The sequence below is a fragment of the Styela clava genome, chromosome 4 (genome assembly GCF_964204865.1).
Source record: "Styela clava chromosome 4, kaStyClav1.hap1.2, whole genome shotgun sequence".
NCBI classification, from domain to species: domain Eukaryota; kingdom Metazoa; phylum Chordata; class Ascidiacea; order Stolidobranchia; family Styelidae; genus Styela; species Styela clava.
In genome coordinates, this window is record NC_135253.1 from 6,172,560 (window position 1) to 6,184,569 (window position 12,010).

Genomic DNA, 12,010 nt, shown 5'->3' on the forward strand with positions numbered 1-12,010 from the left:
AATAACGCTATTGTTTTGCCTCAACCTCAACGTGGTATGGTTGCAGAGGATTGCAACCTTCATTAATGAATATTTAATATGTAAACCCTGGGTTTCTGTAATGGGGATTTTTGAGCTTTGGTAATACCTGACCCGGTTCAGGTGTTCCTTACTATGGTCAGATACTAGTTCCTTTACTTCTAGGTGTACACAATATCGTTTCACAAGGTTTTAATAGTACCTGTTAAAGTTACAGGATTTAGAGAGTTTCACTAAATGGTGCTAAGTTGGAGACCAGATGCTATGCTTTGTTTACTACATTCAACGATATCTGATAGCACCAACAGCGCAGAAGAACATCTTTTCCATGAAAGTGCCCAAGTATACCCCAATATCCTACGTGACCTGCCAAGTCGCGAATTGAAAAAAAATATATCAACTTTTTAGTGACAAAAATTAATAATAAAACAGGCCTTAATCGAAGTGAACTAATAACGCAGACCCAGGGATGTTAGAATACTACGACCTATGAATATAATTTTTAGTGTTCACAAGAATATCGAATTTTTGAAGGGCGTCACACTTTCTCGCTGCTGCGATGCGAGACGTTTTGATCAAACTTTATTCACACGTTTCTGGTGTGTGTGGTATGGTCTAAAACAGTGATTTTCAAACTAGGCTTTTAGAGTCGCATGCGGCTCTCAACAACCCTTCTTGCGGCTCTGGTTGATGCTTTAAAAATTGATTACTTTCAAAAAAAATTTTCGTTGAAAGCTAAACATCGACTTGAAATTAAAATGCTGAAGTCTAATAGTTAGTTAGAATGGATTCCCCCGTGTTTATTTGCGTGGCGTTGACTATTCTACAAGATGCAATAGTGACGCAACAGTGGGCGTTTTCGCAGCCACTCGGACACTTTTCACTTGGAAGGATTTCATCATGAGACATGGCTGTGATCACTGGCTCGCTTTCGTGGATTTTTCAGTTTTTGTCGCATTTCCGAATATTATGTATGAATCAAATATCTCAATGATTATTACAATTTATGGAGAGTTTTAATTTTGTTTCAGTAATCGAAAATAGTCCCGAAATATCTGACGATCATCTCAACCAGCAACTGCACCTTGCATCCTCCACGACGATTACGACCCGCTTTGACAAACTTATTAGAAATCAAAGCCAAATTAAATGGCTGTTAGTCTAGGGGTGGGCAAAATCGAATATTTTTTCGAATCAAATAATTTGAATATTTTTAACGAAAACCGAATGGTCAAATAATGATTTTTTTAATAAACATTTTTATACACAACAGCGATCCAAGTCGGCAATAAAGCGATATTTTACTTGTTAATAGTTAATTTCATCGAAATCGCTGATTGTCGTTGTCACCGCGATCGTTTCGGCGGCGATATCCTAAAGTTTGTAATCTATATTCCTGTCCTTTCTCGTAATTTGCATGTATGGGGGGTAGCCGGATATCGAAGATTTCTATTTTACCCGTGCGTTCACATCGTCGACAGCTTTTGAAGACATTATTAAGGACTGATTTCAAACCCAAATTAATTTTATTCTGAGTTTTATCCTTTGCCTTGATCTTACTTATCACCGCTTGTAAATCAACCGTGCCTGTTTAAAGTGAACGGTAACCGAGATGCAGATAAAAACGATACTTGAGTTTCTCGTGCTATGGTGTTCGTGTTATTTTAGTATTAGATAGATAAACCTTGCAAATCTGCGATTACGGGAATCCTGAATGTTGATTTAAAATAGCAAATAAATAAATGGGCAATAAAGGCATTTCTAGGCCTTTGGGTCTAATATAGGGTCAGACGCTAATTATAACTAATTCCTTCAAGTTTTACCTTTTTTTTTTACAAAACAACACCCCGACGGTTATTATAGCTAAAATACGTACTGACAAATGCTGAATTTTATTTACGGAATTTGCAAATTTAGCACTACACTTAATGATTTTGATTATGTTGTCATGCCTTAATTATTACTGCCCAAATTCTTCAAAATTTTAAAAATGAAATCGGGTCATGAGAGAAATGGCTAATGACATGGAGATAAAAATCTGGGAAATTTGTTTTATATATATATATATATATCTGATCTGGTTTGACGTTTCTGAATTTACGGGACGGTCTGTACGTTTTTTGCAAAATATAGGATTGAAACGATACGTTGAGTGCAAGGAAAAGAATATAACACCAGGACGCAAAGACAACGACTTTTCAAATTTGTCGCTATTTTCTGGTAGCTAGCGCCGTGGGGAAATCTCGCACAATTCACGGTTGAGTTTGAGACGCGCGAGTTCGGTGTCCAAGCAAAGCGGCGCAGGTCACGTGGTACCGGATAATCGAATAGTAAAATGCCATTCGATAATTTTGCCCAGCACTAGTTGTTACGATGACTTGGTATTTTAAATATGTGATTGAGTTTTGTTGCTATTTTAACTCGCGTTGTTTGTGTGCGGCTCTTCATAACTCTGAGGTTTGAAATTTGGCTCTGGGACTAAAAAAGTTTGACAACCACTAGCCTGAAACCTTACCAGAGCACGATGCTCAGTCTTCAGCAATTATTTTAATCGTTATCCAGGTGTCATTGTAAATAAAATTGTTCTCTTCAAGTTGGTTCAATTTGGGAGCAGATATAGTGCCGATTACAGCAGCATTGAACCTAATACCTATATGACGCAGACGGTCGACAGATAGTGTTAAATATCTCTAAGACTCTTAACCCACTCTTTGTTTTCCATGGTAAAAATATAATTTTTAGAACCATTCAATACACCAGGTTCGCCATCACCAACCTATATCAGTCTGACCCATTGCTTTAACTGGAGAATGCAACTAATAAAAAATAATACGCATTTATCATATCAGCATTTTATTTCAAAATTTTTGAAATTGTTTCTTTGCTGCTCCTGAAGCTTTGTTCACCTTAAGAACATTGAAGCGAACTGTCTTGCTCAATGGCCGGCATTCTCCAACTGTTACAATATCGCCAGGATTGACATCCCTAAACAAAATAATAGAGGTTAAAAATATGCAATACATCATTTTAAACACACATAATAAATTGAATCATCTTTTTTCCCTTACAAGGCAGGCGGGTCACACACAGTCCTTTAGTAATAAAGGCACAAATAACCCTAGTGTCAATAAAATGAAAATGCATAATAACTGAATATATCAAGTACTCCCGCAGTGTGTGTACCAGGTTGGGCCATAGTTATATTCCGATTTTCCTTATTTCAGTTCTATTACGAGTTCGGGACTGTCTGTGTTAGCCAAGTGAATATACCCCCTGCCCATAGGTTTCAGTCCCTTTACATGACTTGATGTAAAGTAGGGGAACAAAATTAGTTACCGCCATATTAGAACACATACTTCTGTGGAGCGCCATATTGAATGTCTGTTGATGTTTACAGTATGAAATTTCCGAACTTTCAAATCGCTGATAATGCATGCATTCATATTCTGCTCAAGTTAAACTGTTATCCACAGTAAGTTAACAATATTAGTAAAACTTTGTTGGTAGATGTTATTACAAATAAGAAAGAACAACAATTCAGAACAATACAAACCTAAAACATGGCGACAAGTGAACAGACATGTTCCTGTGTCGTTTCTCATATCTATTATATTTCTTGATATAATGTAGATAGTCACGTCGAATAACAATAGTTCTCTGCATCTTCATTTTACGGACGACTCCAGAGAGAATTCGGCCTCTGATTTTTACATTTCCGGTGAATGGACATTTTTTGTCAATGTAGTTGCCTTCGTATGCCTGGATATGGAAAAAGTGAAAAATACAATTTAGTGGATTGGAGCATCTAAATAACACAAAATGATAGCTCCTAAGATAGAGGTGGCTGCTTTTTCAGAGCGGAAGGAGCGGACAGAGTTGTTCAATTTGAGCAAACAAGAGTTAAATTTTCGGATGTCGGTCCAAACCCAGACATGTGGCCCGCGTCACATTCGGAGAGTAATCAATAAATCGCATTCCGTGTTGTTTTGTAATAAAATTAATCAGAAAAATCTTTTGACATATTGTTACATCACTAATGTCACTGAATTGACTAGTGTTATGACTAGCCAAGGCAAATAGCGAAGTTTGCACAATAAAAGTGTATGTTTTGTATTGCACTGTTTACCTATTCTTGGCACTATTGTGGCCCTCGAACAATGAAAAAATAAATTTGTGGCCAACAACCTTGGACCACCCTGGTATAAGGACTCACATATTTGTCCAGGGGAGAAGAAAGGCCGATAAGAAAATTTAATAATATGGCGATTATTGGCGAATCATCCGGTCGCTAGTGCATGTCGGGTATGGGGTGAGTTAGCCAGTCATCATCCAGGATGATCAAAACCGAATAATTTATCAATTCGAATGCATTTTGGAAAAATGTTTCAAAACATCCATTATACAAGTATTTCAATTGTGAATGTTAAGTATTTCAGAGTTCAATTTACAAAATCTTTTTCATCACTGAGAACAAAATTGATGTGTACATGTTTTGATTAGCTCAACCAATTTTCAAATGAAAATAATGTGAATACCTTGTATGAATAAATTAATCACATGATTTGCTACTGTCATGGTGAAGATGACTGCAAATCTTAAAATTTAAAGCTCACTATATTATCAATAAATAATGGTGAATGCGGGATTCACGAGATATCTAAAAAGTTTTTGAGCCCATTTACGAATGCAATTACCTCACGAGGAGTTTTGAATCCTAGACCAACACTTCTAACATGACGAAGTTTCTTTTTGCTGACTGCAACTCCAAGTGCTCGTTTTTTGTTTGCGAAGACAGTTGGCTGCTTCTGGTAAGCCCTCTCGGTCTGAAATTAATTTTAGAATTGGCGTTAGTACGGTATGTGTTCGCAATAAAAGAATGTTTGTATAAACTTGCTTATATAAATTCTACTCCAAATTTCTATCTACCTGCGAGAAGTACTAAACGAAAGTCATAGTTCTTTTATTTGGATTGTGTGTCAAAAATCGCATTCAAGTTGGACCATATCTCCCTATTTCTAATTCTGGACTAGCATGCAACGAGTTCAGAATGTCAGAAATGAGGTGTGCATCAACATGTTATACCTTGGCGTTGCCTAGCTAGATGAAGAGATTTGTAGATATAGACCTATGAGGTGACAAGAAGGCATGATCGATTAAATAAAGGTTCTGAAGTTAGGGAGAACCAAGTCTATCAACTTTTGAAATAAGTGAAATCTTCCAAGTTACTTAGTTGACCTTAAATTAATTCAATCATAACATGCATGTTGTAAAAGTATGATAAGGCTATGATAGACTAACAATAAATATGTCTCAAAAAATTTATTTTTACATATTCTATCATCCTACACAAAAACTACAGATTTACCCTTCTAGAATGTCCGGTATATTTTCTAAATGCTTATCACAGTGCGTACATACCTGCGCGGTATCGGCCATGTTGGCGTGAAAAGAGGGATTGCGTTTTCTTGTTGAACAGTGATCACAAGGCGGGCATGAATCCGCAAGGTGGCGGTCATCGATGGAGAGAGAGAGAGAGGGATTTATTATTTTGTCAACCAAAATACCATACATACAATCTTCAATACGATAAAAATGTAACAGAAATGAAATTGCTTTGGTATGGACAGGGGGGAGTGATACGATCATACGGTCATTGAAGTCAACTCCCTTCCTATTGCTGATGTGATTAAGGTTCACATTGAAGATGACTATTGTAAAAGTTGGTCAGTCAAATAGTACTAACAAATTCGAAGTAATGAAGAGAATTGACAGTTCATTGATTCACCAACCAAAAGTCGTAAACGAAAGCAAAAATATGTTTATGCAACAGTGCAGTGGTTGCAGTGCAGTGTAGAGCAGTGGTTCCCAAACTTTTTTGACCATCGCCCCCCTAAAGTAGTTTATACAACTTCATCGCCCCCCTCCACTACCAAAAAAATAATAATAATAATAATAAGTTTATTTCGACTCCATAATCAGCATAACAATACATTTGACAGATAAAAACAAATAAATAAAAACTGATTATGAAATCAGGGGAGCAAACAAAACCTTAGATAAGGTTTATAACGTACAAAATATAAGATGGAAGGTTTTGCCAAGAGGAAGTGGTACGTGTTTACTCACCTAAGATTTTTAAGTTATTTCACACACGCTCACATGCACCCACCAGCCACACACACAACCACTGAGAATTTATTTAAGTAAGAATAAAACGCGATAAATTTAGGGTATACTATACAGTAAACAAAAAAGAAAAAAAAATTTTCTCCCACACCATATTGATATTTTTGTAATGATTGCCATTGCCAAATTGATCGATCTTCTAATCGTTAATTAAGATATAAAAGGAAGATTCTATTGAAAACATATTGCCAAGCTGATTATAGTTGGAGTCAAATGCCAAGTTGCCCAACCAAAGTTGCCATAATTGGGTGCATGAAGAGGTGGGCGAGACCATTTCATTCCCCAAATTAGAGCCTATTATTGCCAAATTATAGTCCAGATTGTAGTAAGTAATTAAAGTTACCGGTAACACTAAAATTACTATAATTAAGTAAAGTAGGATGTGGAAATAAATTGGTTACAAAGGGTGTAAGTGAGGTTTTTCATTCTTGGGTATTGATTTCAGACAAGGATATAGGAATAAGGTTGTTATTTCACAGGATATCGGAGTTTTTTTTTGATTTTTTTCTTATGTGTTTACTTCATTTAATCACTTTGAAGTAACCTGAAAAACAAAAAATAAAACTGCGAGTAGATGTTTCAATGATTGGGTGAAGGGGAACGCTCTGAACTATTTATTACAGGCAAAAAATAATTGTTTAATTAAATGGGATGTATTGTCATTATATAGCGATGGATAGATGATTTATGATGACATTCTGCTTGGGACAGAGAAAAATTTATCACACCATGCAAAAAACACACAAAATTTTACTATCTATACCTTGGCCAACAAGTCAACTCAAACACCACGCCTTAACATAAAACGCATGCATACATAAATGATATAAAAACCACATCCAATTACAATGACCCACAGCAAATTAAAATCTGAAGGGGAGAAACCAACATAGCTCTACTGCTCGCCTAGTTGCAATAATTAGTAACCTTGCAGGAACAATATTGTACTATCTACAACCCTTATACAACTACTCAAACATAAGACCAAGCGTGTATGATAAGGACATCACAGCTAGAAAAAGATAAAAACACGAGCGTGAAGTGATAGAATGTGTGCAGTTATTTAAAGAAAATATCATCCGGGTACGTTAGCTACCTATATATTTAAAAAATATATATATATACTCAAGCATGTCACAATACCATTTCTTTGGTGCTGGACTAGTTCTGGCCAAGTCGTGGCAAGATATAACAATATTATTATAGCTGTTCAACATTTTCATTAAAACAATAATGTGCAAGTGTGGAGTGTCCCAAGTTTTTGTCATCGAATACCACCAGTAGTAATTTTTAATATTTGGAAACTAAATGAGACTTGACTTGTTTTTGAAAAGATTTTTTGGACTTTAACGTCTTCAAATTTAAGGGAAGAGAATTCCAAAGTTTGGGTCCAGTAAAAGACAAGGAATGCTGACTCACGGATTTACTCATGAAAGGTACGAATAAATCAGAACTGCTTCTTCGGTTGGAGGTATTTTTGACAAGTATGTCATTAAAGCAATTGGGCAGCGCATTATTATGGAAGTCGTGAGCTAGAGATAATATTTCAAATTTCATCATATCTTCAACCTTAAGTATATTTAGTGATTTGAAGTAAGATTCTACACTTTCACGTTTTCTTTTACCAAAAACTATTCTTAAAAAATTATTACAAATACTCTGCAGTTTTGAGACAAGTGTTTTATTACCATGAAGCCAGACTGAACAACAATATCGAATATGGCTAAGTAGTAATGATTGAAACATTGCTAGTAGAGCTGATTGATCAACACACTGGGATACTCTGGCAGAAACTGCTAGGTTTCTTTTTGTTTTACCAATAACATGCATTATTTGTGATTTCCATGACAGATTTTCATCAAAGATAACTCCTAGAAATTTTATTTCTTTCACTCTTTCAATTTCATTGCCATTGAGCAGTAGTTTTTTTGAACAACTCACACTTTTATGCTTGCTTGGATGGAATAATACAAATTTAGTTTTGTTAGCATTCAGAGATAATTTATTAACTAACATCCAGCTATGAATGTTGGTTAGTTCTTGGTTTGCAACTGTGAATAGATCTTCAAGGTTTTCCCCATGAAGAATCAAGTTAGTGTCATCAGCAAACATGATCGACTCAGAGAATTTCAGACACCTGGACATGTCATTAATGTAAGCTAGAAAAAATAATGGGCCAAGTAAAGATCCTTGTGGAACTCCGTGCTTCATGACACAAATATTTGTAGAGAATGAGTTGTCATATTGCACAATTTGCTTCCTGTCTTGAAGGTAGCTGTTGATCCAATTGAATGGAACGCCTCTAATTCCATAGTGATAGAGCTTACTTAAGAGGATGGAATGGTCAATGGTGTCAAAAACTTTTGAGATATCAAGAAATATTCCAATTGCATGTTGTTTGTATTCAAACGCATTGGTCAGTTTGTGTACCAAAACATTAGCAGCCATAGCAGTGGAGTGATGCTTGCGGAAACCAAATTGATGCGAGTGGAAAACATTGTTAGTTTCGAAGTAGTTGGACATTCTACTATACATTATTTTTTCAAGAATCTTAGAAAATGATGGTAAAAGACTAATAGGTCTATAGTTTCCAAGATCTGAAACACTACCCTTTTTAAAGAGAGGAAGAACTTTGGATGTCTTGAAGCTTTCAATGAATAATCCACTAGATAGTGAAAGATTAAAGATATATGTCAGGATATCAATAATATGTTCTGGAACATATTTCAATATATTAAATGGAATACCATCGATTCCAAAACTTGACTTGGGCTTCATATCGCGTATAATATTTTTTATTTCTAATGATGTAGCTGGCCTTAAGAACATGGATGAGAATTCTTGCTTCCCAAGATATGAAATGTAATTTTTGTCACAGCCAGCTGGTTGTGGCATACAGTCAAGCAGGCTTTGTGCCACTTGGGAAAAGTGTTCATTAAATTTATTTGCAGTTTGTGTATTACTGCAATCAAATCCAATCAAAGGACAAGAATTTGTTTTATTTTCACCAATAAGTTCATTAATTGTTTTCCACACTGCCTTGATGTTGCCTTTGTGAGAAGCAAATTTAGATTTGTAATAATTTGATTTCTTTTTGTGGAGCAATCGAGTATAAAGGTTCCTGCATTCATTGAACTGTAATTTGTGCTTGTCATTTGTTTTTATTGTTTATTAATTTCTTATAAAGTTTTTGTTTGACTTTGTTGAGTTTGCGTAACTCAGTATCATACCAAGGTTTGTTTGATCTGTCTGTCTGTTTTTTGTAAGGAAAAGATTGAGAGTAAGCAGTGGAGAATTTTTCAAAAAAATTTCCAAAGCAAGTGTTGGGATCCTCGATGCTGCTGAAGTCATCAATATCAATAGAATTCAGTTCATTCATAAAAGTATTCAAGTTGGACGAAGTAAACTGGCGATAAAGCGTTTCAATTCTGGTCTGAATTTGCTTTTCTAGAAGAGAGCATTGTACAATCGGCAGATGATCAGAGACACATTCTGCTAAAACAGCACTGTTAATTTTTTTATCATATACGTTTGTCCAGATGTGGTCTATACAGGTAGCAGAACTTGAAGTTATCCTGGTGGGGCAGTTTATCAAAGAATAATAGGCCAGGTTGTGCATAATATCAACAAATAGGCTGGTATTCATATTCGACTCATCAATAAGATTATAGTTGAAGTCACCCATTATATAATTATAATTCAACCTGTTCATCTTTGAGAGAACTTGGGACAAGAGATTCCGAAAGTTAGCATTGTTCAATTCATCAGTTAGTGGTGATCTATAAATAGTACCGCAGGTTATTGTTTTATTTTCCAATGATATGTCAATGAATATAGATTCAAAAACCTTTTCGCACATTATAGTAATATCTTTGCGGACAATGTATTTCAAATCATTTCGAATGTAGAGACCAACACCACCACCTCGGTGATGAGATCTACTATTAGAGATAAAAACATAGCCATCCAGTGCATTGAAATGGCCATTTGTACCAGATACAATCCATGTTTAATTTACAGCAATTATATGAGGCTTACAATTCAGTGAATTAACTAGTGCTTCAAATTTTGTAAAGTTTTTGAAAGAGGCTAAAGATCTGATATTGATGGAGAGAGTCATGAAACCACTTAGTTTAAGGCTGTCGTTGAATTTAAGGGCATTGACATCACTGGAGCAGATATATTGATTTGAGCAATTGTACAAGAAAACACTATCAATGTTGTTGAATTCATCAGTATCAGTATTGGCTGATTCAAGAAACAGTTTGTTGAGGTATTCAGGATCAAGAATTTTGGCAAGTGCCTGGGCTTCAGCTTTTTCTGTATGAAGGGGAACAAATAACTCAGATATTTCAGAATCAGAGAGACAAGAGAATGGCATACAGTCTATTTCACAAAGGAAACAGCACCAAGGTATTTCATCAGCTTCAGATTCAAGATTTTCATATTGTTGTCCAGAAATATTGGTACATTTTAAATGTATCCAAGAAGAACAAATGTCACAATAAAGAGCTTTTTGATTGATTCGGACTGATTTGTGGCAATTTCTACATGGGTATTTTAAATTAGTTTTCATGGCAGTGGCACAACAAAATAAAAGTAAAAAATAAAAACGAATAAAATAAGTCAAATATCTAGTCTGGCTATATAGGTTTCCAGATGTTTGAAAGATGGGAGAACCATTGATTAGACAGCACTAGCCTATTTAAATAAGAAAAATGGAGATTAGGAATGAGTTAATCGTTCCCCGCTGCTCATAGGCTACCGCGTCTTGAGGTTGGTCCCACTGAACGGGCAGCAGCCTTGGAGTAGAGGGGACGAGAGAGAGTAGTGATATCATTTAAGGAAGATATTACTCGCCTTTTATCTAGGTGAGCGTAGATAATCCCATTCATTGTGCTCACTTTTTGTTTTCCGAAGGCTTCCTTGGCAGCGCTGAGTAGCTTGAGCCTGCTACGGGTCAAGGACTCAGTGATGGACAATCCGCTGCCTTTGAGTTCTTTTTTCTACCATACACCATATTCTTCGTTGATCTTCTGACGAATTTGATGATGATGGGGTTCTTCGGAGATCTTGATTTTAATTTGTGAGTAATATCAATGTCAGTGTTCACAATAGGATGGTTGGGTTTAAGGCTGTCGTTGAGAGTTTTCACTACGAAGTCTTCGAACTTATGGTATTCAGTTTCTGGCACAGAACTACAGCCATGGAGAATCACACAGTTTCTTCGGCTGTATTGTTCTAAATCGTCCTGTTGCTTTTCACAAGTCTCCAGCCTGCTAATAATCTTCTGGATCTTGGAGGAGATTTGAGCCACGTCATTCTGGAACTTAATGATGTCCTGGGACTGGTTGCCATGGTCTTTAGAGGCAGATAATAGAGTTGCATGTGACATTAGCTCTTCTTGCTTGGCCTGAAGAGATGAGATAGCTGCCAGAATCTGGGTTTGAACTTCCTGGTTCATCTCGAAGTAACGTTAGTGCAGTAGTGTGATTGATTGGAAGGTGAAATTAGGTAGGTATGCAGATAGTATATCCAGTAAGATCCACGTACAATAATAGTACAGAAGGTAGTAGGCTATCGTACTTTCAGTCTAATCAAAGATTACAATAACATCTGCAAACCTTAATCAAATAGCGAATAATCTAATATAAAGTCAGAAACGAATATATTACATACCAAATAAGAAGACAAATCATAGTTTATAGTGTTTTTTAATGAGATAGATGAGCTTGGTGTTCTTCAGCGAGTTTTTTATTATATCTAAAATTACCCCGTTTACTGATGGAAAGGTGATTTCGTTGTT

The 12,010-nt window shown here is 35.8% G+C and overlaps 1 protein-coding gene across 1 annotated transcript; it reads right to left on the reverse strand.

Moving 5' to 3' along the window:
* Positions 1 to 2,854: 2,854 nt before the first annotated feature.
* LOC120327040 (small ribosomal subunit protein uS17-like) lies at positions 2,855 to 5,584 on the reverse strand. The gene is made up of 4 exons (XM_039393421.2): positions 5,437 to 5,584; positions 4,713 to 4,841; positions 3,572 to 3,777; positions 2,855 to 3,003 (listed from the first exon to the last, which is right to left on the reverse strand). The coding sequence occupies exons 1-4, from the start codon at positions 5,452 to 5,454 to the stop codon at positions 2,877 to 2,879; spliced, it is 480 nt and encodes a 159-aa protein (XP_039249355.1). The 5' UTR covers positions 5,455 to 5,584; the 3' UTR covers positions 2,855 to 2,876.
* Positions 5,585 to 12,010: the final 6,426 nt, after the last annotated feature.